Source organism: Zosterops lateralis (genome assembly GCF_965231275.1).
Source record: "Zosterops lateralis genome assembly, chromosome: 13".
Lineage (NCBI taxonomy): Eukaryota > Metazoa > Chordata > Aves > Passeriformes > Zosteropidae > Zosterops > Zosterops lateralis.
Window position 1 is genome coordinate 12,441,938 of NC_139773.1, and position 24,656 is coordinate 12,466,593.

A 24,656-nucleotide genomic window follows, 5' to 3' on the forward strand; every position below is an offset into this window, starting at 1 on the left:
AGATGCCATCAAAAGTCACACAGAAGAGATTTATGAAAACAGCTGCTCTCCCACAGAAATGTCTCTTTCTGTGCTTAAAATCACAGAGTCAGTTAGGTTGGAAAAAACCTCTGGGGTCATTGAGTCCAGCTTTTGACTGGTCACCACCTTGTCAACCAGACCACGGCACTAAGTGCCACATCCTGTCATTTCCTGAACACTTCCAGGAATGGTGACTCTACCATCCACCCAAACCCTGGGCAGTTAGAGGTGTTTTGGACCCAAAGGCCTCTGTGGGGACGTGGCCGGCACATTTCCCCGGGCTGGACAGCGATGACCACCCGAGCCACAGGCCCGGGCTGTTCCCTCACACCCTCCCGGAGAGCTCAGGGCCCCGCTGGACGCCACAGGGATATGAAACCGCTCGGCAGACGGTGCTAAAACATCCCACCGAAATGTACTTTCCCTTCGTACAGCAAAATTAGAGAAGGGGAAATTCTTTTAAATTCTTTGCAATATGCGTCAGGAGAAAAAAAAAAAAAAAAAAAAAAAAAAAAAAAAAAAAAAAAAAAAAAAAAAAAAAAAAGGTGGTGTTGGCAGGGGCCCTCCAGCAGCGGGGCCTCGGAGCAGAGACCGGGCGGTCCCGGGCCGCCCCCTGGCCCTGCCCGGCCCCGCCGCGGGCCCGCCCGGCGCACTGGGCGCATGGAGCGGGCCGGGGACGGCGGAGCCATGGCGGCCGCGCTGAGGGCGGCCAAGCAGCGGCTGCGGGGGGAGCTGCGGCAGCGCCTGCGGGCCATCGGCCCCGCCGAGAAACAGCGCCAGTCCCGCCTGCTGGGGCGCAAGGTGGGTGCGGACACCCGGGCACGGCCCAGAGAGCCGGGCACGGCCCAGAGCTGGGCACGGCTGGCCGGGAAGCACGGCCGGGACTTTCCAGGCCCCGCCGGCGAGACCGAAACCGTGACTCAGGGGCCCTTCCGCCGAGCGCGGGTGAGCTCCGCCTCGCTGCCTGCCCTCGGCCCTTCCTCGGCACTGCGGGGACCGGGGCTGTGGCGCCGCTGTGACAGGAACTGCCCGCGGCACCGGCTAAAGCGGGGAGTGCTGGGGACCGTCACTTCACCCTGGAGCGGTGGGCACACATCGCCCCTGGAGTGGCGTGGGGATCGCCCTGCACCCCTGCGGTGCTGCGAGCACTGCGGGCAAGGCTCCCGGGGGGCGGTGGTGACAGTTCAGCCCTGGAATTGTGGTCACCCTTCTCCCATGGGGCCGTGGTCACATTTCAGCCCTGGAATGGTCATCACCCTTCCTCCGTGGGACATTCCAGCCCTGGAATGGTGATCACCCTTCTCCTGTGGGGCCGTGGAGACACTCCAGCCCTGGAATGATGATCACCCTTCTCCCATGGGACACTCCAGCCCTGAGTGGTGATCACCCTTCTCCCGTGGGGCCATGGAGACACTCCAGCCCTGGAATGATGATCACCCTTCTCCCATGGGACACTCCAGCCCTGAATGGTGATCACCCTTCCTCCTTGAGGCCGTGGTCACTGTACAGCCCTGGAATGGTGATTACCCTTCTCCTGTGGGGCTGTGGAGACACTCCAGCCCTGGAATAGTGATCACCCTTCCTCCTTGAGGCCATGGTGACACTTCCCCCGTGGATTTTGGGGACAGTGGGGCCCCACTGGATCCCCGAGGGCTCCTCGGGGTGTTTATCTCAGACATTTCACACCAGCCTGGCTCTGGCCATAGATACAAAACCCAGCCACTGCCTGGTTTGGCCTCTTGTTTTACGCGCTGTCATCTCCCTTCTGTGTCTTCCAGCGGTGTTTCTTCCACACAGTTTTATTTCTAATATAATTTTTACACGCTAAAAGATATCAAGCAGGGTTTGTCTAACTGGTATCCTAGCACAGAGTGATATGGGTATGTACTTTTGAAATGTCCTGTTTGTGTTTGGATTACACAGTTTTTATATAGACGTATTTTATCATTTTAATAAACATAATAAAATTTTATTTTGCAGTCACTGCATGTAATAGACCACAGTCCTCATTTTTTTTGCAGCACCAGCGGGTACTTCTAGATGATCTACATTTATATGGTTATTTTCCTGCCAGAGGATCTCAAATCATTTTATAGACTTCATTTACTACTAATGTGTAGCCACTTCATGAGTGGGATGTGGCAGCACAGAAACTTTAGGTTGTAGGAAGTTTTAACTGCAACTTACATAACCTTTTTTTTTCATTGGGAATGCTTTTTAAAAACATATCCACATGTAGCATCCTACTCTCATGGTAATGCATTTTAGTAATTATACATCCTAGACTTAAATCACTCAATTTTTAGCAAATACTGGCATGCATCCTCTTCAAAAATTCAGAGTCCTCAGCCAACTCTTAAGCACCTAGCCCATGTAGTAATGAATTTTTAGGAGCCCTCAGCTTTTGTCTAGCTGCTGCTGATAAACGCAGCAACAGAGCACTCATTTCTTCTAGTGAGCACACTGAAAGATACAGCCTTTGTTTTGCTTTAAAGAAGGCACCAGGAAATATGACATAAATTGATGTTATCGTGCCATTTTAATAATCTGACAAAAACTAAAAATCCTGAGCTTGCTTGCGTCAGAGTGGCCCTGTGCAAGTGGCAGAAAGTAGGGTCAGTTTCCTCATGGGGGTGGGTAATACAGCCGGCGTGGAGAAATTTTGGAAAAGGCTGAGGGAATATTTGGAATGATATAAGGCCAAAAATGTAGCTTTGTAACATACATCAGTGCTTGTAGCTAATAAAAGTGAGCAGGTTATATAACACCTGAATAATATTTTTAGTAGTAAAATCTCATTTCAAAATAATCTTTAAATTCAAAATGAAATAGCTTCACAGACCGACCAAGCCACCAGTATTTAATTAGCTTCTGGATGATTATTCTTTTTTAATGCTTATGTTCATGATTAAAGTCATGCTATTTGCATGTCTTGCTCTGATTCTGCGAGGATTGCCATCAGCTGGTGAACAAAGGACAGATAATAGTTGTGTGTGGAAATTTTTTTAGTCTTCTCAGAAACAGCTCCCAGTCATAGCAGGAGCATCTGCACAATTCTGAGAACATCTGAAATCGTGTCTTCCTGCTCACATGTGGGTTTACATCTTCAACCTCATTATTGTTCCTATACAGCTTAATTAATGTGTTACTGGATGCCTCAGAACAGAGGGGACCTCTGTGCCCACAGCACACAGCCCTTGTCTCTAAGTGTCTCAGTTTCTCTCTTCACCAAACCCATGAGAAGTTTTGGCTCTGGAGGCCCTCAACATGAGCCACAGCCGTTTTCTGGAGTCTGCAGTTTGACTGAATAGTCTGCTTTTTGCAGCAAAAGCTACCATGGAAATTCTGTTCTTTTAAGAGCTTAATCCTGTGGAAAAATCCATGTGTAGGGTTAGGCAGATAGAAAAGGAAATAAAATACGGGTTTGAAATGTTAAGATGGCTCTGTGGCCAGGCAACACGTACACCATCATTTAGTCTGGAGTGTTTCTTTCTTTTCCTCTTACAAAATTATATCCATCTTCTAAATATTTCACCTGGGTTTTTAACTGCTGTGATGGAAAGAAGATAAAAAATGTAGTGGGAACCATATCTTGACTCAGATATGGGCATTTGTATCTCAAAACAAGGCCGGGGCAAAGGCCAAAGCTCAGAAGAGTGAGTTACCCTGCAGTTATACAAACACTGAGCAGGAGATTGGTGATCTCTGTTCTGTAGATACTAGAGTGTTTCTCAATTGTCTAATATTTTTGACAGATTTTTTAAAGTGTAGAATAAGAGTAAATCACATCTAAATGAGTAGGGTCACATTTATATTTCTTTTGTTCAGATGTAAGTGACAAAATATATAAGCCGCTAGAGAATGAGAAGACAAGCTTTTAAAAGCCTCCTTTCAAATTTTAATGTGGAATTCAGTCTGGAATGGGCAGAGACAGGTGAGGTATGAGTCTGCTAACACTTTTTCATCATATAAGCATTTTTTATTTTCCCTCCTATATTCAGCCTTTTATAAGCCTGGCACAGAGTCTCATGAAAAGCAAAAAATGACAAAGCCATCTTTCCTTCAAGCTCTGAAAAATGTGCAGTAATAAGATCACCTGTTGGAAGCAGGAGATGTTTGAAGTCATGTAACTCATCTTGCTGGAGGGAAGACATTCAGGCTAACAAAATAAAGAAGGGCCTGGTCTTGGAAGACTTTGTGCTCCTCAGTCATCTGCTCTGGTGCTGATTTTCCTTTGAGTTATTGTTGAGGCGCTTCCATTCTACCTCGGCCACAGTGAGAGGTGCAGCCAGTAAAAAGGATGGGAGAAAAGGAATGCTAAACCCTCCTGGCTTGCATAAGCTGGCAGTTCTGGCCTGCTGTATCTTTCTGCAGTGATGTTGGGCATTTGAGGATGTCTGCCCTGCATGGCACAGGTCTTTATGGGATTGGAAGACTGTCTGCAAAATCGTTTTTTGCTGGACCAAACCTGTGTTGCAGTGTTTAGTCCAGTGGATGTAAAAAGTTGCCTATTTGGATTTTGCTGATGGTAGAAATGTTGAAATAGGCAACAAAATCAGTTTATTCTGTTTATGATACATCAAAGTTTGAATCTCTGTCCTTTTCAATGAATACTGTGCTCCAATTTTGTGTTAAATTAAAGTAAGTTGATCTTTCAAAAAACTTCCCTAAACTGATTGCGTCCATTTCCCATGTAGGTGATTGCCCATCCCAAGTACCAAGAATCCAAAAGAATTGCAATCTTCCTGAGCATGCCAGATGAAGTCCAGACAGAAGACATCATTAAGGACATTTTTAAGCAAGGCAAAGAGTGTTTCATCCCCCGTTACAAACCTCAGAGCAATCACATGGACATGCTGAAGTTATCATCAGCTGAAGACATTTCTTCTCTTGCTTTGACATCCTGGAATATTCTTCAGCCCAGTGATGATGACACTGCAAGAGAGGAAGCTCTTGCTGGTGGTGAGTATTTTCTTGCTGCATCATGGGATTGTTGAGCAGGAGTAGCCTGGAGGCTGGTAGGAAATACTCTGATAGGAAGAATGAAATGAAATGTTACACCTTGGTTTTATACCTTGTGGAGAGATGTTCCTTTCTCTTGCCTCTTTTTCTCTGCCCTGTGCCACCCCTGTGACATGCCAGCAGGGCAGGAACAAGACTGCACTGATCCAGCTGAAAGAAAACTCAACCCTCCAGATAAATCATCATCTTAGTCTGATCCATGAACATCCTCAGCACAGTCCCAGGCAGCAAAATATAGAGGCTTGTAAAGGAAAGAGGGGCTAGTTGGGGGTAGCTTAGGTGATCACTGATTGGGGAATGGGGGTCCAGGTAAGGATGAACTCTGAGAACTTTGGTTTGTGCTGCCTGAAAGGTTGGGAGCGTTTCAGCTGGTACCCACAGACTGAGAATTTTCTGAAATCTTTGATCCTGCAAATTGTATTGCATGGATGAATCACAGTGCTGATATGGAGCCTGCCCCTTGTAGAGCAGCTCTCTGGACTGAGGCCTTTAGACTGAAAATAAAAGGACTTATAGACCTGTATGAATATTGCAGTCTTTTCCAGAATTATTCTCTCATGTTTTTATTTTGATTTTATAATGCTGTCTCAAACACTGGATTCTTCATAGGATTGAGAAGGTACAAATTAATTAAGATCAAACTTGTGTATTTGTGTTTTGATCCCCAAATAACCTCTCTCTGAACCTAAAATTCCCCAACTCCTACTTGTAAACAAGTTTACTTTTTGTGTCTTTGTATTCATTATTTGCATTCTTTTTCTAAACACTTAAACATCTTCTCAAAACATCTGCAGAATGTTTAATCATATTAATGGAAAACTCATGTTGAGCTTGTGCTTGAAACCTCAGCCTGGGAAGGTTTTCTCCAGGTTGAAATTCACCATGCAGCTTCCACTTCTCAAACACTTGCCAGCTTTTTAGTGTTTGATAAAGGCACATAACATTTCTATGACTCTGTTTGATTGAACTTGGGCTTGTATTTGCTTTGGGATGCCAATTTACTTTCCCAGAACGCTTAACCATGTTTTTTTCTCTTTTATTTTCAGTCATTACTTCTTTAATTCAGAATCCTTTCTGTGTCTACATTTTAGCTAGCAAGGGATTTCACTGCTTCGTACAATCATCTTCTTTACATTTAATAGTCAGCACTGTTCTTCATTTTTCTAATGTTTGTCAAAAAATTGTGTATATTGGTGGGATTTGGGGACTTTTGAAGGTAACCTAAAACAAAATCCAGAGTTCTATGGACTGAGCTTAGTTCAGGCACTCTGGACAAGCTTTTGTACTACGGATGAGCTGCTGTTAATTGAATTTAACAAGTCTGTTGCAGATATCACAGAGTAAACACACAATCTGAGCTGTGATGGGAGCAAGGACTTCCAGGTATAGGGTGCTCTGAGGTATACCTGGGTGCCAGAAAGTGAAAATGGGGCAGGCAGGAACACACTTTGGCTAGTTCTGGAGCTGCTGCTTCCTTCTCTGCACCAGGCTGTGGACAGAGAGCAATGCCAGAAGAGCTCCTGTGCTCTACAGAGAGGTGCCAAGAGACCAGTTGTAAGAACTGATGTATGTCTGTGTCAGACTCGTTCTGCTTGAAGCTCAATATTAGTCTGTTTGTACTGTTTGTACAGTAATTTTGGAATATTGCCATTTGGATTGGAAGTCAGACCTTGGTCCTTTATACTGGAACAGTTTTTTTAAATTAGAGAATAAGTTTCAGGTTTTTTCCACTGTTGCAGCATCGGAGACACATTCCTAATCTGTCTCCACAGAAACATACACTTCATCTCAATATGTCTTTATAGTCCTCTTGCTATATTTTTTGTCACCTATTACATTTTTTGAACTTTGGTACATTTGCAAGAGTGCAAATTGCCTTGCTGCTGCATCCATCCTCCATTGTTGAAATGACGCATGGATGGCACGTTTATCTCAGAGATGTTATCAGATACTTTGGTGATCTGAGGCATTTACATTGTTCTAAGGAGATAACATGGTGTTACATTAGTAATGTTCCCATGGCTGGCATAAATTACTATGTAATTTCCAAGAAATAGCCCGTGGGTACATAAATAAACCACGTCATTTCTGAGTGCATTCATTTTCCATGGCAAAAAGCTTAAATTCACACTGTCCTTAAAACTTCAGGCATGGTTACTGTTAGAATAGCTCAGAAATAAGACTGGGTATAATTTTTGCAGAGTTTCCCAGTCTTTGGTAGCACTCATGGGCAGTATTGAATACACACGAGCCACTCATTTTGGAGATGGTATTTTTTTCTGTTGGACCAAGCTTTACTTCTTTTCATCTTGGCAGTGCTCACATCACACCGTGTTGGCATAAACAGAGATCACTGCTTTTGTGGTAGGAGAAAGTCCGATCTTCTCTATCATGTGTGGTTGACTCACTGGCATGTGAAAAGTTGCTTTCTTTAGGCAAAATGGACACAATAACAGAAAGAACAAAGGTGGAAGAAGTTCAGATCCTTTGGAGTAGGGATGTGTGTAGGTGCATGACCTGGTTCATTTCCAGCTATATCTGTTGAAAAGAGTTAGACAATTTCTGAGCAAGTGAGTAGTACATTTTCCTAATAGGTACCAAGTCCCATTTTATCCTCTCCCATCAGAGCTATAAATGTGCACTCACATTGGGTTTTGCCCAAGGTAATACTGCTGATGAAAGTCCAGGCAGGTTGCAGTATTTGTTTACAGAAGTGTAGAAACCTTGCACAACTTTGGAAGGGATAAATCAGATAAAACTGTACGCCCTGTTTGCTTTTTATCACTACTCCTACAGAAGTTTAAAAAACACTTTGCCAGCAGCTTCATTTTCAGTGTGGTTTAGGGAGGTGTTGTGATTCACCAAGCTGGACATGGGTTTCCTCATTTGTAATGTTATTCATTATTACTTAGACCTGCTCTGAGAATTATGAGGGAAAAGCTAAGTTACTCCTCTGAAAAAGAGTTTATTCTTACTGGGACATAAAAACAAAAAAAAAGAAAAAAGGAAAAAAGACTAGGTTGAGTGTTTCCATATGGTAAAATTCTTAGAGACTGCTTTGAAGGAGGCACATGGCCAGGAATCTCAGCTGGAAGGCTTGGACCTGAGCAAATATGCCTAACTGTTTATAACTGAACTACTGACTGGTAGCTGGAGGTGTGCAATAAATTATAAACAGCTTCTCTAACATTCACCTGCATGATGGAGAGAGGGGGTTTGGCCTAAATATTTTTCTTGGCCAAAAAATGAAGTGTTATTAGAAATTACAGCTCTGAATCTGCTTACTCTAATGGATTGGGCCATGCTTTTCTAAGAAATGTAAGAAATGGGATTATGTGTACAGACTTAATTCAGCCTCTTAATCTCTGTCAATTCTGCCCCGGTGTCACAGTACATTATTACATGGCCCTTGTCCCTCAGGTGTGAACTCCCTGAAAGGTGAAGCCAGTGAAATGGTCTGGGCTCTTTCAGAGAGGCAGAAGAGGATCACTGTTTGCTGTTAACAGTTGCTACTAATGAGTATCTGATCAGTTGTTTGCTTACTCCCTGCTCAGGTTAGAGCTGCAGGCCTTTTTACTCTGCGTTATTCAGACCTCGGGATGGAGATCTTTATTTCTGTATGGGCTCTTCATCACTACTCCATTCAGTGATACTAAGTGGTATTTGCTGATGGAGAAGCAGCAGAGGCTCAGGATCCTGTTGCAGCCTGAGTTGTGCAGAGGAGCTGCCCCCAGTGAATACAGACTCTTCTGCTTGCTTTTCCAGCATTAAGTTTTCTTCTCTGTTCCATCCAAAACAATAATTTCCCAGATTTATCTCAGCATTTGACTAGACCTCCTTTTCCAGCTTTAATTTCTCTACCACCATAATGTCCCTTTCCATCTTTCTGCTCTTTGCCCGGCCTCTCTGAAACTTCCCTCCTCAAGTGTCCTTCTGTGGCCTTTCTCACTCTATTCCCCACATCCTCCTGCTCTCAGTCCCAGCCTGTCATTTCAGGGGCAGCTGGGCCAGCATAAATAGCTTGTCCCTGCCAAAAGGGAGGAGATCATGTGTTTTGTCTTCTTTCACTTGTCTGTTTCCAGACATACAAGATTCTCCATCCCACTTTACTCATTTCCTTCCCCACTGTTCTGGCTTCTTTCTCTTTCTCCTTGGCTTAGAAAAAACTTCACTGTTTAATGGTGCTTTTTTTACTAAATAGTACAAAAAGACATAGTTTTGTGATTGTTTCTTTTGGGTAGTGCCTGACTAAATGAGCTGCTGCCATTTCTCCTCCTCTTGGTCCCCACCCCTCCTCTCCTGTGCCAGCACAGATGGCCCTGCAGCCACATTGGGACCTATACTGGGAAACCAGTCTTGCTTAGGAGCAACCCAGCACTGGTAAAAGTCTCTTCTCAGACAGAACAACCACAGAGGTTTGGACTGATGCAGCAGAAGGGCTGGTAGGAAGATGATGGTGAGGGGTTGTGAAAATGAATGTCATGCCAAAAAAAGTCTCAGTGAAACTTCAGTCATCATTTCCTTCCATGTTTCAGTTCCCAGTCTTGCCCCAGGCAGCAGGAATAGGAGCAGCCAGTGAAATGAAAGTCCTTTAGAGTCCTCACAGCTGAGATGGGTCTGGCAGGAGGAGCTGAGCCTGCAGCTCCATGTGCTCCAGCTGTCCACCAAAAGTGGCATAAGGAGTTTCCCCTCGTGTTTTCAGCCTATTCTTGCCTCTCTCTCATGAGCTGGATCAACCTGCTGCTCTGGGTGAAGATGATTTCCCTCCTTTCCCCTGTCCTGTTTTCGTTGGGATTTTTTGAACCCAGATGAGTGGATCCAGTTTTCCATGTGGCCAGATCAGTGCCATGTGTGTGGGAGGAGGGAATGAGGAGCCAGGATGGGGGAACATCACCTGTGGCACAGGTTCCTAGAGAGAATTGTGGGGCCACCTGTGCAGATGTGACTCCAGTAGTGGTACAGGGAGGGGAGGCACCTTCAGAGAGCCCCAGAGCTCACCCTGACATGTCTCTCCTAAGCCTGTGCCAGTTGCAGCTTTTCAAACATTTGCAGCATTGCATAAGCCTGGCCCAAATGGCTTTGAACAGGGCTAAAGCCACATCATCACCAGTGAGGGTACTACAAGCAAGATTTCAAGCTCTTGCCACAAGGCATGGAGCAACAGAGCTTCTCTCCTCTCCTCTTTTTTTTTTTTTTTTTTTTTTTAACTAGCTTTGATCTTGGAAACCAGTGAACCATTTTGCAGAAATAAAACAAACATTACCTCCCCACCCAACCTCAGTTTGGCATAAATACCCAAGCTGAAAAATGTCAGCATTTGACAATATATCATCTTTTATGTAATGGGGAATGCTGAATAATCTGCTACTACTCAGCTACAGCATAATGCATTTTTGCTTTAAGAAATGAATGTATTAAGACCTTGAGTTGTATTTTGTAATTTAGCTTGGAGACTTCTGGCATTTTCAGCACTGAAAACTTCGTGGCCTACTGATCACAGTACTTGTGTTGTAACTTCAAATAATTTGTGAAATATTAACTAGATAATCCCTGATTTCAATAACGGTAAAAAAGTTATGAATATAAAAAAAATATCCAAATTTGAAATAAAATAAGGAAATACTAACATAGGTCTAGCAGCAACTTCTTGCAGCTTTGTTTTCACATAACCTTTTGAATGTTGGCTTTTAAGGTTAAGGTAATTTTATCTTTCTGCCCTTTTAACTTCCAGAACACTGTGAGACTTTCTGTAGCATAAATTACAACAATCTGCTGGTAGCAGAAACAGACAGGGACAGCTTACCTATGTGCTGGTATTTGGTTTATAGGGGCTGTTTATGCCAGGGAACATGATTCTCTTGCAAGGAAACTGTTGGCTACCTCTAGGCTACAGTTCCAAACCTAAAATAGTTTGAAATTATTCCTGAGTGACCATTAACCCTATTTGAAACTTTGCTATGGGGATTTGCCCTGCAGAAGCATTTTTGTCTGCAGAAATGCTTTTTCACCTGTCTTTAAGTTCCTGATATTTATTCATGCATTCAAATATTCTGCATTTGCTGCCAGGACTGATGGCCTTGTGATGCCATCAGTATTCTTAGTTATTCCAAATTTTAGCACAGTTCTTCAGAAGTGTGACTGAATTGATGGCAGCACAGTCTTAAGAGGAATAGGTTTGACTTAGAACTGCAGAATAAAATGGGATTTTAAAAAAGGGTAATGGGTTCCTCCCCCACCCCCCAAAAATAATGCACCAGAAGTTAGAGGATTTTGAAAGATGAGGCACATTAGAGTTTAGAAATAAAAAACACTTGTGAGTAGAAAATGCTGTGGCTTGAAGCATAAGGAAGGTCTAATATCCTACTTCAGCTGCATTAGATGTTCTGCAGCTGTCCATGAAGGTGTAATGGGACCATACAAAATGATGCTAATCATTCTGAAAAAAGATATGTAGTAAATAATGCTCAGAGGTAACTGGGAATATTTAAATGAGCTATATGCAGATAGGAATGTGTCTGGAATAAATGAAATATGGGTACATGAAAAGCAGAGATGTTAAATGTTTCTGCTTAGGAAAAAAAAAAACCAAAAATAAATACCTCAAACAAGATTGTAAAGTGATTGAAGGTACTGTTAGATTTCTTTTCCTCTGGGAGACTTGATTAAAACTTGCAGTACAAAATATGTCAAGGGATAGATTATAATTTAAAATCTTTTTACAGTGGTCATAAAAAGAAAACCTGAGAGCATGGCACAATACAAAATTGAAAATCGAGGCTTAGCTGCTAATGTAATTTATTTTTTAATGAAATGATTTAAAGTTTGGAATGAACTTCTGTTTGGAGACAATGATCCGTAGTATTTTTGATACGCAAAAGAAGAACAAAATTCAGTGCAAATGAGGCATTAACATTCTGATCATGAATCTTGCTGTGGAGAGAGAGGATCCTTCCCCTCGCAGTGCAGGATCTGGATGTGCAATACAGCATCACATGTTTTACAAGAGCCAGGAAATCTCACAACTTGTGGCTGTGTAGCAATAACTGAAGGATCTTCCTACCTCTGCAGCTGCACTCCCCAGATTATTGCCTTACAGACAGGTTCTGGTTTCTCTTTCCAGCAGGCATTTGGAGCATTCCTCTAAGCATCTAATTTTATTTGTATTAAGCCTTTGGCTCTGCTGCCTTCCGTCAGCTGTGAGTTGTACTGGTTAGTTAGTTGTAATGTGAAATATTATGTTCCTTATTATGTTAATATTATATTATACTCCTGTGACGTGTGAAATATTATGTTTCTTTTATTAATTTTAAATTTGCTGCTTTCAGTTCAAGGGATACTTCATTTTTCTATGATGAGAAGTATGTAAGGATGTTTGAACTACATTCTTTTTACTATTCATTGTTTAGTTACACCTGTACTATATTTATTGTATTCTTTTCTATCAAACTATTGACTGTTTAATTTTTCTTGTAGAGAAGCTTTTCTGTAGGAGTTCCAGGCATTGCTCTTTCAGCCTTTGCAATCTCTCTGATGTTATTCTGGAAAAAAGGATGCCTGAGAGAAAATTTTATGCTCAGGTAAAGAAATACTGTGAAATACATGTAGGGACACTGGAGATGTTCATTCTTTCTGTATATACCATAACACTGCTCTTCAAATCAGCTCACTGGACAGATCTCCTACTGGTTTCCACACCAGTGTTCCACAATGACACATCATTACAAAAGCACCTGTTCCACTAGTAAAGATCTATAGAATAATTTTATATTATTCTATCTAGCTTGTTCCTTAGCAGGTAGAGCTAGGAAAATGCTTTCTTGGAGAGAAAACATTTCAGATGATAGCAAGTTTCCCTCAGGGTTTTTCTGCATCCCAACCTTCAGCTGAAAGATGTGTGACTCCATCCCAGCACTGGGGTTATTCTCCCTTGGAGCTGGTCTCAGCCCTTTCCTTGAGGTCTGCACCAGCTTCCAGAGCTCTCTGAAACAGCTCAACAGTCAACACTTAATTTGCTAAGTGAAGGCACAAATGTTTAGCTGAGTTTCTCCTAGTGCTTCTGTTCAGAAACAAGTATGACACATTAAGAGTGGCTTTTTCAAAAGGCTTTTGAAAATGTGCTCTGAAATGCAAAGTTCATGTGTTTATATGGTGTTGCTTTGTAATGCCCTTTGGTGTCCTTATGTCCTGAATTTCCCTCATGCAGACTAAACCACAAGCACTGTGTGGTTTAATTTTAATACCACCCATGCCAGGGTGTCCTGCAGTGAACCTGAAAGGCTGAGAGCTCTGGAACACTACAGCTTTTTTGCTTTCATAAAGTTCATTAAGGCTTTAAAGGAGTGTTTTTCCTTGTAATCATCTTAAGTGTCACATCCACGTTTGCCTTCTTGCAGAAAACTCATCAAAACAAATGAAAAGATTACTTCTGCTGTGATCAATTAAAGTTTGGAGAGAAGTGAAAGCAACATGGGCAAGGGCCTTGGAGTCACTGCAAGTGACTCTCGAGGGTTTTGTTTCAAAGAGGCTAATTTTGCTCCAGTGAGTGTGAACAGTAGCATTGTCAGATTTTTCATACAGTTTCCTAGAGACATGAGTCTTTGAAAGGCAGATAAGAGGTGAAATTCATTTCTGGAGTGTGGCAGGAGTCTGTACAACTCATGCAAGGGAAATGCCAATGTGCAAGTATCTCTGGCTGCAGTAATTAATCCAGACAGACATCTTTGTCTCCCTTTATTTTCATGTTTTGGAAGGGAAGACTCAGCACCCAGCTCGTCTCCATGCCCTTGTGCACACAATGTGGGGAAAACAGGAGAGGAAGCTTTTCCCTGCTGCCCACCTGTGTGGGGAATGTGGGTTGAAGATGTGCTTTGGTGAGACACTGAGCCCTCCTTGCAGCTGCCTGGTGCCAGGGGAGACAGTCCTGCTGCCTTTTCCTTGTGCCCAGCTCTGTGCTCCCCTCATCCCAGGTACCATCTCTAGGACTTGCTGCTGAGCAGATTCAGCTCATGAATCTGGCAGAAATTTGGGACTTTTTTTCCCTTTCTTTTTCCTGGGATTGGTGTTCTGCCAGCTTAGTGGGCTATTAATTCAGGTCAGCACTTTTCCAGCTACAAAAGATTTGTTTTTCTGGCACAGTTAATCCCTGCTGGTTTTGCTGAGATTCAAAATACACAGTTTTCCCCCTGGATGGTGGGAAATTCCTTGGACTGGCCCAGAGCTACTGGTTTTCAGGGAGCAGGAGACTCATGCTGCTGTTTCATGGTGTGGGGATAGCTCTGGATCTTCGTGTTTGGTGTCATGCTGAACTCAGTCCCTGCTTGGGCTGGCTGCTGTGCATAGGAATGAGTTTTTGGGATGTAGATAAGGGCAGATTCCAGTCCGGGAGTGACATGAAGCTTTTTGCCGGCAGGTGTCAGCATTCCATACATTTGCCATGGAGCATTGGTGTCATTTCGGCTGTTTTCCTATAATTAAAATCTCATCCAGGCATTGCACTCACACGCACAGGAGAACAAATGCTCCAGCCTCATTTCCCATAAAAATAAGGGATTGGAGCGAGGGAGGGATAAGATCCCAGGGAGAACCGGATTTTTTAAACTGTGCAAGCTTAAAAAGATAAAAGAAAATCTTGTGCTGGAAGAAGCAGGATTTCTCAGCTGTTGTGGTGTTAACACATTTGCAGCAACTGTGAAGGTGCCATCACCTCCCAACCAGCTGACTCTGCATGTACAATAAACCCTGCCTGTAAGCAGCCTGATACTCCCATCAAGTGGTGTCACTCCTTGCAGGAGCCAGGTTTATGCACTGACTTGGAAGTTGTTGTCTTACCTGTTTATATTTCACGAGCAATTCTGGGTATTTTATGATAGACTATCTGCTGAGTGAGTCAAAAGGTATTGGAAATATTGATAGCGATGCATAAAGTATTGAAAAAACCCCAGATGATTCACCTCTGTCTTACTTTGGCTAAAAAATACCCAGACAGAAGTATGCAAAAGAGGACCAAGAGTGAAGTCGTGCACGTGTATCCAGTGGGAGTATTTAAATGAATGCTGAGGCAAACATCATGAAAGTGTAGCTGATAAGAACATAAAGAAATTCCCATAAAAACACATGAAGATACACAAAGATCCTTGCATTTTAGGCTGCAGCAGTATCCTCACATAAACAGTTTGAGCATCAATGCCTTGTGAGTTTCTCTAAAGGAGCAGATTTGCAGTCAGCATTTGCTGATTTAACAAGATACGTTGATGTGCTGTAAAGTGGCTCTAATGCCATTTCTCCTCTCTTTGGAATTGCTCCTTGGTACATCTGGTTTCAGAGTATTTTAGTAGTTTAAAATCATGGGAGAATCCAGGTGCAAGCCTTGGAACCAAACATTTTTGATTGCCCATGTTTTCCCAATCAGTGCTTACATATATGAATATCAGAAACAGATTAAGTCATTTTTCACAGACTGATAACTGAAAAGTCCTAAGCTATTTTTTCCTTTGCTCTGAATTTGCAAAACCAGACATTTTGTGGGTGGCATTGAGTGATCATGTTTTATTTACAGGGCTTACGAAGGCTCGATGAATAATACTGAAATAGAAAAATGCTTTTCGAATTTTCTTTTAGGTGGAACTCTCAAAATGAGACTCTAGTCCTCATCTTACTGTAAGTTAAACCTCAGGGGAAATGAGTGTGATGGTTATAGCCTCACACATTGTGAAACCAGCCAGAAATACAAGTCTTAGCCTTGTACAGTACCTTCTCTGGTGAAACGTGGAAGGATATTTATCTGTGGAGCAGGATAGGTTTGTTTGAGCAGGGCTGACAAAGCTGATGCTGTGCAGTGCACTCAGCTTTCCGGATGCATTGGCACTAAACCTGTAAGATTTTGGTTTAAACTAATTCAAAATCAGAGGTATTTACTCAAGCACAGCTCAGGAGCAGAGGAGCTGATCAAGCAGCTTTATTATGTGTTTTTGAGGTTTAATAACGGGCGAGTGGCTGCCACTCAGTTGTTTTAAATCTTTATGACTGATGGCTATCATGTAGCTTCTCAGGGAGGCGGATAAATATTTTATTATGCTGTAGTTCAGCAGGGCAAGTGTGAACTGTGAAGACCAATGTTTCATGCTGACACAAGGCACTGACATGGATGAGTAGACAGATAAACGCTGAGTTGCTCAGTGCTTGTTTGTAGATTCTGCTGATGGTTCTATTTTCTGCAAAATATTTTATTGAAGTAATAACAGAAGCTGTCTCTGTCATGCCAGCAGCTGGGATTGCAGAGGAGCTAGTCTGCTTAGCATCTGTGTGGCTGTAAAAGGTGGGTCATGGGTGTGCAAAATACTTTTTAGAGGACAAAAGGAGACAAAAACCTTCCTAGTGCCTGCAGTTCCCATACACAAGAATGAAAATAAAGCAATGACCCCTGGTGTTAAGAGCATTTCTCCCTGAAGGATGCTTTGAGGACCTAATGTTGTGTCTCATAGCAGGAGGCTGTGGATGGAGTCTGTGACATTTGGATGTGATACTTTGACTTTTAATTCCTGTGCTGGGTTAAAGTGAGTCTCCCTCTGGCTCCTGGTGAAGCAGCACCCTGAGATGAGCTCAGTTGGTCAGAGCATGGTGGCTGTGATGCCAGGGTTGTGCATTCAGTCTCTGTGTGGGCTGCTCATTTAAGAGTTGGGCTCAGTAATCCTTGTGGATCCCTTCCAACTCAGAGTATTCTGTGATTCTGTAACAACAGGTGTTTGTGAATAGGTAGAAAACAGTATGTCCTGCTGAAGTGATGTGGTAGTGCACAATTAAAGATGTTCTCACAGGGGAAACACCTGGAGGAAAAGCTACTGACTGAGGTTTAAAATGAGCTGGTTTTTCAGTCTAATATGAAACACAACTTTTAGTCCTGTTAAGTATCTGTTTGGGATCTTAAGGAGGCTACAGAGTGAGCACTCAAGGAGAGCTTTTTAGGAACACCACATATCTACAAGAGAGAAGAATTCATTCTTCTCAAACTCATGTCAGTAATATCAGATTTTTTTAATATAGTTCCCAAGGTGGGTGCAGAGAGGAGTCAATGGGGCAATGTCAGTTTAGAGCAACTGAGGATGAGGTCCTTCATGTTGTAACTTCGGTTTCCATGGAGATGAGAAGTCACACTGAGTTTCTGACAATGTCTCATGTAAGCAAATAATTATCAGTTAAAAGTTTCCTTTCTTTTTAAAGGATTATATTTGCATTTTAGCAGACTGGCTGGGGTCAAGGCAAGCAATGTTGCTGTTTATGTCTGCAATTCTCTGTGTTACTGGATGTGCACCTCATTGGGTTTGGATGAATGCCTTTTTCTCAAATGTTTATGAGTTGCAGCAAAGGATAATGTTTTTGTCTCCTTGGGCATATTACAGTGTCTGTCTTCTCCAGGGGTTTGTGGGGAAAGGAGCTTGTTTCCTCTGGAAGCAATCCCAGCTCTTTGGGAACCATGCACCTCATCAGGGTCTGGATCAGGTCTGTAGTGAACAGATCTGGCATTTCCCTTTCTGATCTTATACCAAGAGACGTGTAAGAGCAGAGATGCTGTGCTCGAAACCCAGGGCAGGTTTTTTCCAAAGGGCAGAAACCTTTTTATCTGGAAGGAAACTGTAAGTGTTGGTAACCTCAGGAGTGGTGCTGAGGCACCCTGGGTGTTCTAGGAGAAACCATAAAGGGGAAGGGACTTGTCTTGCTGCAGTATAAGTGAAATATTTTTGTGGACTTGTTTTCCCTGAGATCTGGTGATTAACTCAGACCACAGTGTTAAGTGCTGTGTAAATTCAGAACAAGATGGTGATCTGTGCCCTATAGAATATGTGTTGAAAGCAAACACCTACCCAAAAGGCCTAACTATGCTAATGCTGACAGTAATTAAAGCTGCAGTGATGACTGTCATAATTTAGAAATTTCTGAGTTATTCCAATTCATTGGCTCATACCCTGCATGTCACCAAGACTGATACTTAGATATTAGGATCAAGTGGTTGTTTTTTTTTCTCTCTGCTAGGGTGGCAGATACAGAGGCAGCAGATGGTTACTGCATTCTTTTCATTCTGAAAAGTAAGGTTTTCCTGAAAGGGTTTGCCTTTTGATCCATTATGGTCTTTGCTAGGTCAGAAAAGGACCAAAGTAAGTTTTCATTCCTTGTAATCAACAGCTTTCAATTACTTGTGAGCTCAGCAGAGGTTTTGCACAGATCTGACACTGTTTATGGTGTGCATAGCAACATGAACACTCCTTTCCTTTAAACAGAAAGCTGTTCTTGGCATGGTTCTTCTGCTCCTGCACCTTATATAATCATTTCCATCTGAGCAGAGCACGAGCAAGGTGTGTGTAGAACAAAACCAACCACTGGAAAACTCATCCTTGCCTGGGGTACCAGACCATGAGGATCCAGCCATCCTTGTGGTGATGGAGTAAACAACACACAAACTTGTGTCCTTCAGGGGAAGCTCAAGCTGCACAGCTGCTGCTGTGAGGAGCAGCAGCAGTGACACAGAGCTGATCACTGTTGACCTCTTGCAGGCTCAGGCAGTGTCTGTGCTGTGAGCATGGTCCGTGTGAGCACGTTGCTGTTCTTCACAGGCATACAGGAGTTGCTGCAGCTCAGCCTCTGCCCCGTCCTCTGTCAGTGCTTTTGAGGAGAGGATCAAAAGAGTCCTAGCTCCCACTTTGACAGGTCCCAGGCGCTTTGCTGTGCCCACAAAGCAAGAGGCAGCAAGGGATGAGAAGTTGGGATGACAGAGTATTTCAGTTTCAGCTTCCATTAAGACTGTCAAGCTGTGCAGGGGGAGATGAGTGACCCCACACAGCGGGTGACAACGGGCTGGTGGAGCCCCTTTGAACCTGGGAGGAGAGAGGCCGTGCTGGCTGCTCCTTCTGAGGGCAGAACAAGTCCCCAGCAGTCTTTACATGACCTGTATCTGTGCAGTTTGATGGACTCTTTCTATAATTAACCATTGTCAAGAACACTTCTGAAAATGCCGGCTGGCATTTCAAATAGGAACATCAGATTAAGGAGAAGAGAGGTAATGAGGTGCAAGGAGAAAATCCTTCCCTGGGGAACAAATCAAACCTGATACCATCATGAAAGGTAATGAGAAATGCACTGCCAAACTGAGGTTCATTGTGGCTGCCTAGAGGAAACGAAACCATGTATTCTTATTTAAACACTGAGAGGGGATGCTAATGCTTTGGTCTGCTGCCTAAGTCAGGGCATGTGCAGCTTGCCCACCTGCCTCTTGAGTGTAGTTTTGATACAAGTTTCTTGAGTCCTTGGGCCAGTCATTTCACTTCTCTGTGGCGTAAGGTATGTCTACACCATTGTAAGGGAGTCAGTGCAAACAGAGTGTGTCTGTACACCCACAGGGCAGGTTCAGAAGCTGTGGCTGCATCTACTCTGCCAAATAACACAGAGCTAAGTGCACAGATAAGTCCTGTCCACACTACACAGAACGTGGCCTCTCTTGTCTGGAGGAGCCAGACCTGTACCCTTCTGTCTTTACTGCACATGGCAATCTTGTCCCCTGGAGCAGTCACAGGTGTCACCTGGTCTGGCAGTGCCGGACACTGTGCAGACAATTAAGGTATTGACCACCTGTGATCCTGTAAATCAATTTGTTTTCTGGCTGTGCTGCATTTAGCAGTATAAATGAAGCCTGTGTGGCCGTGTCAGCATGGCTGTATGCCCACACTGATAGATAAGTCAGGGTGTATTATTTCACGCATGGTGCTACACAGTGGAAGGAGATGCAGCCACAAGAGCTTATGCCATGGATACATTGAGTATTAGGTGGCTGTCATCATAATTACTGACCTTACTGGGATACCCAGTAGCTTCAAGTGTGCAAGAACCATGGATATTCTCTGCGCAGAAGCTGGAGCAAAATGTTGTTGCTTGAGACAGCGCTTTCAGCCTTCAGCAATTTGCAGACCACATGCAAGTTTTCCAGGAAAAGCACAGCTTACCTGTAATAAAACTCTCTTGGCTGTGGAAGCCAGCTTTCAACTGGGCTCCTGGCATGTGGTCAGAGGGCCCTTGGGGATCCAAGAACCACCAGTTAATGTCTACAAGCACGTTGGAGACAGTGGACTTTACAAGGAGATGGGCAGACATCAAATGTGAGACTTCCCTTAACGTGTTTTATGAGGCACTAAAACACCTGATGTGTTTGATTTTCAAGTACCTGCTCTGTCTTCTCAGGGACAAGGATGCCATTTCACACAGTGGGCTGTAAGAGCAAGGGCAGTAGGATATGAGGACAGAGCAAGCCACAATCCTGGGTGGCAGACAGTAGTCCTGCAGGCCTGGGAGAGTTGGGGAGCATAAGGACCCCATGCCACAAGGGGCATGTTCTGATCCCCAGCTGCCATCCTGTTGATGTACCCTCAGTGCTGATAGAATCTTAAGTGTCTCTAATCTTGGTCTCATCTGTGTGTCACCTCTCTTCCTGTGACACCTCTTCCCCCACACTGCCACAGACACCACAAGAGGTTTTGTTGCTCCCCAAGTTACATGTCAGGGAAACATTTACTCCATGCAGCTCTCTGCCATACATTCTAGATCCTGATACGAGATTTGGGACTTGAGCTGCTTGAGCTGCCCTTGGGCTTCTTGCAGGGTTAGTTGTGTCATTTTTTCTACTGAAAGTCTTGAAAGACATTTACTTAAATATTGTGTAGTGTGAGCTGCATGGATATCAGAGAACATGTGAGTCAGAGCAAGGCAAGTCAGTATTGCTGTGCTCCACAGAAGAAAAATATAAAGGTAACTATTACAGTATTTACAGCATAATTTTTCATACTGAGATTTGCATAAGCTTGTTTGAGTTCTTCAGCGTAAAACTCCCATGATTATAGAGGAGCCAACTTGTTAAAAGAGTCCCTGTTTCTCCAGAGAACACAGAGGAAAACAGTGCTTTAATACATTCTAAATTCACTTGAGGTGCCTGATGCTATCATTTCAACTCTACAGAAAATATATTTCTTCCCTTCACTGTTTTTGCTATTTCCCTCTTCCCCTAGTGTTTCTCTTGACTTGTCTTCTTTGTGTCTCTAACACAAATGTAAGAAGAAATGGCACCTTTTTTTGCTCTGCAGATTTGCCCCCAGTGTGCATTCTTCCTGCCAGCAGCAGACTGCAAATGTTTCCTGCTTTTTGTCTTGAGAGGCACCTGGAGTGAAAACAGCTCAAACAGACTGTGAGGCAGAGTGTGTTTAGTTCTGAGCATCGTGACTGATTGGTACTTACTGGTTTCTAGGCCACCTGAATTCCTGCACAAGGCTGGTGTGATGAAGGATGTGGAGTGGATAAGTAGGGGTAACTTGGAGAGGATTGGACCTGCAGAATCTATTCCTGACCTTGCTAACAGGGGGGCTGGTTTCTAGGTCCTAGTCCACAGGCCTGACAATTGACAAGAGCAAACTGAGGGGATGTGACGTGGTATGTCCAATATGATGTACATGGTGGTACCATGAAAATGCCATCTCTTCTCAGGGAGACCACACTTCTGCCTTTGGGCCTCTTTTTCTCTTTGTTTGCCATTTGTTATTTCACTCATTTCACTGTCCTGTGAGTCAAAAGTTGACTGCAGTGTGGTAAAACACCCCACTCCTTTTTAACCCAACCAGTGTTATTCTGTGGTCTGTCCTTTGGCTAATTCTCTCCCCTTACTCCCCTGGCCTCCTTAGAAAAGCTATACTTAGTGACTGTGAGATGCAAGATTGATGTTCTCTAAGCATTTTGCACTTGTTGCCTTGCATATTTTATATCAATGTTCTAATTAAGACATCAGATTATGATGGGTGAGTGTTCATGTCAGTGACTCTTCTCTGAACAATGAAGAGTGGAAGGAAATCTCCAGGAGTCTGGGAAGTGTGTGCAAATGAGTTGGTCTTAAGTGAACTGTTAACATGCTCTTCCAGGCAGGGTTTGGAGTTGATATGTGATCTCAGATGGGATTGCCTCTAAACTGAAAAACCCTGCTTTGCTCTGGCTTTTCCAGTACGTGCTCCCATGCATCTCCTTCAATGGTGAGCATCATCCCTCAGCTCAGCAGCTGAGCCCAAAATGGCAGGAAGGAGTAGGTGTGGACATGGAAAAGCAGAAAAAGACCTGTCCAGGTCCAAGCTCTGGTGAAGGAGCAGAGTCTGGTCACAGAAAAGCTGCTCAAGGCTAAGCACTGTGCCTGTAAGAAGGCAGAAGCAGCAGACTGAGACTCTGTATTTGCTTTTTTTCCAGACTCATGTCAGCTGTCTTTAGTCTGTGCTTCCTTTCCACTCTCTGCCCTTCTCTCCTTAAGTGTCTGTCTGCTACAGCAGCAAGAAATAAAAGACCTTCCTTTGCATTGTGAAAGGACTAAGTGAGATGTTCCTGGGTTCAGGAGTCAGCACCAGGCTCGTTTGTTTAGAGGATGTCCGTGCAAGGCTTCTCACACTGAAGGTACCAGCCTTGCAGAAGTGATGTGCAGCAGCCTCCTGCCTGGTGGGCACCCCTGGTGGCTGGCGTTTCAGTGATGTGAATCAGCTCCTGAAACAGGTGTCCAGCCATGTGTGAATTGGAGCTGGCTCCCTGGCATGGGGCCCATCCACATCCCCTCACAGAGCATGAGCAAAGCAAGAAGTGTTGCCTTTTTATCTGGAGCTGGTTGGTAGGGTCTTCTGTTGGAGTTTCACCAGCCAATCCAGGTGATTTGCAGCTTATGCATGTCCTTTCAGGTTTTTAACTGATTTTGAGTTCCAATCAAGTCCAATCTCACAAGAATCCTGGAAAGAGGGATATTTAGGGCAGGGAAGCAGAATGCCTGTGTGTGCTGCCAGGACAGTGAAAACTGCTGGAGGCTGAGAGAGAAAATCGTTTGGGACAAAAGGAACCTGATATGACAAAGGGACAAGCCTTCAAATCTTCATCTTGATATAAGAGGTCAAATTACCACTTTCAGAATATGTTGTATTCAAGGCTTTTTGGGTTTGGAAAGTCAAGAGAAGGTTCATGGCATCTTACAGTGGTGTCAAGAAGATGTCTCCCCTCTCTTACACATCTTCTTTTCATTCTTTTCTTCCTTTTCTATTTTTGTGTCTGATGTTGAAGTTCATTTGATTTTCTGATTCCTCCTGCATTTAATTTCCCTGAGTTCAGTCTCTGTCTGGATTTAGAATCATAATCATTTGTATTTGGAAGTGTGGGGTTAAAATGATAAAAAAAATTGTTAAAATGTAGGGGATTTTTTTCCCATCCAGCTTTTCAAGATCTAATTATTTTTCAGCTGAACTAGTATGCAGTTGATAAGATGAAAATGTAAATTTACAGGTTTAGTATTCAAAGTATTTTTCATCTGATCAAAGAAAGGGAAGCATTTGACAATACACAAAGCTTGCATTCTTGCAAATGTCTGAAGTTATGTGGTTGTAGTCAAGCCATCAGGAAATCCACAGGGCATCCACTAATGCTTATTTCATTTTTCTGCAGGAGGTCTTGACCTTATCTTCATGCCAGGCCTTGGGTTTGACAAAAAAGGCAACAGATTGGGAAGAGGGAAAGGATATTATGATACCTATCTTGAAAGATGTATGAAACATCCCCGTGGAAAGCCTTACACGATTGCTTTGGCTTTTAGAGAACAGATTTGTGAATCAGTGCCTGTGACAGAAAATGATGTTCCAATAGATGAAATCCTTTATGAAGACTGCTGAAAGTGTTTTGATACCAACCCACCTCCAGAGCAAGCAACCAAAGGTGTCATATGCAGCAATCATGTTTTTTTCTAATTGTCATATATGACTTTGGGACCAATAAAATACACTATTTCTGTCTGGGGACAACAACCTCCCAAAACCGTGTAACTGTGGTAATCGTAGTGAAGATTATGTTGATTTGCTCTTAATTAGCAAATGTCTGGTGTGAATTCTTATTCTAGAATCAATGCAAACACAAATGAGTGACTGTTTATTACAGTAGGGACCATTTCTTCTCATAATATTTTTGAGGTACAAGCCTCTTGATACTTGAACAGTTTTATTATTCTGGTTTAAAATTGAGCTGTCTAGTAATGACAGTTCTTGATCCATTCTGGAAATAGATACTTGTAATGGTAAAAGTTCTTAGTACTTAAATATTGTGTTCATCCATGAGCAAAAGAAGAAATTGATGGAGACATCTTAGAGTAAGCTGGGAAAAAATGGTGATGGGAAAAAAGCCTTAATTAATTTTAGTGTATGCAGCAATTTTTGACTGTTTACTTGGCTCCTCACAGTTGTTTTAAAATAAAGGGAGTACCTGTTAATAAAAAAAGATTGATGTCCAGAATTTTTGTATGTTCTTTCCTTTATCTGAATACAAGATTATAATGTGGTCTAAAATGTGACCAATGAATTCTCTATCTGGAGCCAGCTCTTTTTTGGTTAAATAATATTCAAAATTACTTTAAGTTCTCTGGTTTTGTATATAAGCCATTCATAATGTCCCAAAATACTGTATGGTGCTATATTAAAAAATGAGAGATGCTGAGAATTGCAGAGAGCAGGTTTTATGGATGGAATAAATTTTTGTGTGGGAAGTTGGTTTTTCTCTTCTTTTCCAGACAATCATGGAAGTCC

At 43.1% G+C, this 24,656-nt stretch overlaps 1 protein-coding gene across 3 annotated transcripts; it reads left to right on the top strand.

The window, feature by feature from the left end:
- Window positions 1-295: 295 nt before the first annotated feature.
- On the top strand, window positions 296-24,153 carry LOC310914672 (5-formyltetrahydrofolate cyclo-ligase-like). 3 transcript variants are annotated; one of them, XM_083870995.1, is made up of 3 exons: window positions 296-822; window positions 4,719-4,983; window positions 23,530-24,153. In XM_083870995.1, exons 1-3 carry the CDS (start codon window positions 682-684, stop codon window positions 23,751-23,753), a joined length of 630 nt encoding a protein of 209 aa, XP_083727121.1. In that variant the 5' UTR covers window positions 296-681; the 3' UTR covers window positions 23,754-24,153. The 3 variants fall into 3 exon arrangements, with proteins under 3 accessions (XP_083727121.1, XP_083727122.1, XP_083727123.1); XM_083870996.1 differs by lacking the exon at window positions 296-822 and adding an exon at window positions 3,856-3,960; XM_083870997.1 differs by lacking the exon at window positions 296-822 and adding an exon at window positions 3,882-3,955.
- Window positions 24,154-24,656: the final 503 nt, after the last annotated feature.

What these genes read in the sequence shown, in the direction of transcription:
- LOC310914672 (XM_083870995.1), top strand. Translation starts at nt 682, where the DNA reads ATGGAGCGGGCCGGGGACGGCGGAGCCATGGCGGCCGCGCTGAGGGCG. An exon ending in CCCGCCTGCTGGGGCGCAAG is followed by an intron (nt 823 to 4,718) that starts GTGGGTGCGGAC and finishes TTTCCCATGTAG; the next exon opens with GTGATTGCCCATCCCAAGTA. An exon ending in AGAGGAAGCTCTTGCTGGTG is followed by an intron (nt 4,984 to 23,529) that starts GTGAGTATTTTC and finishes ATTTTTCTGCAG; the next exon opens with GAGGTCTTGACCTTATCTTC.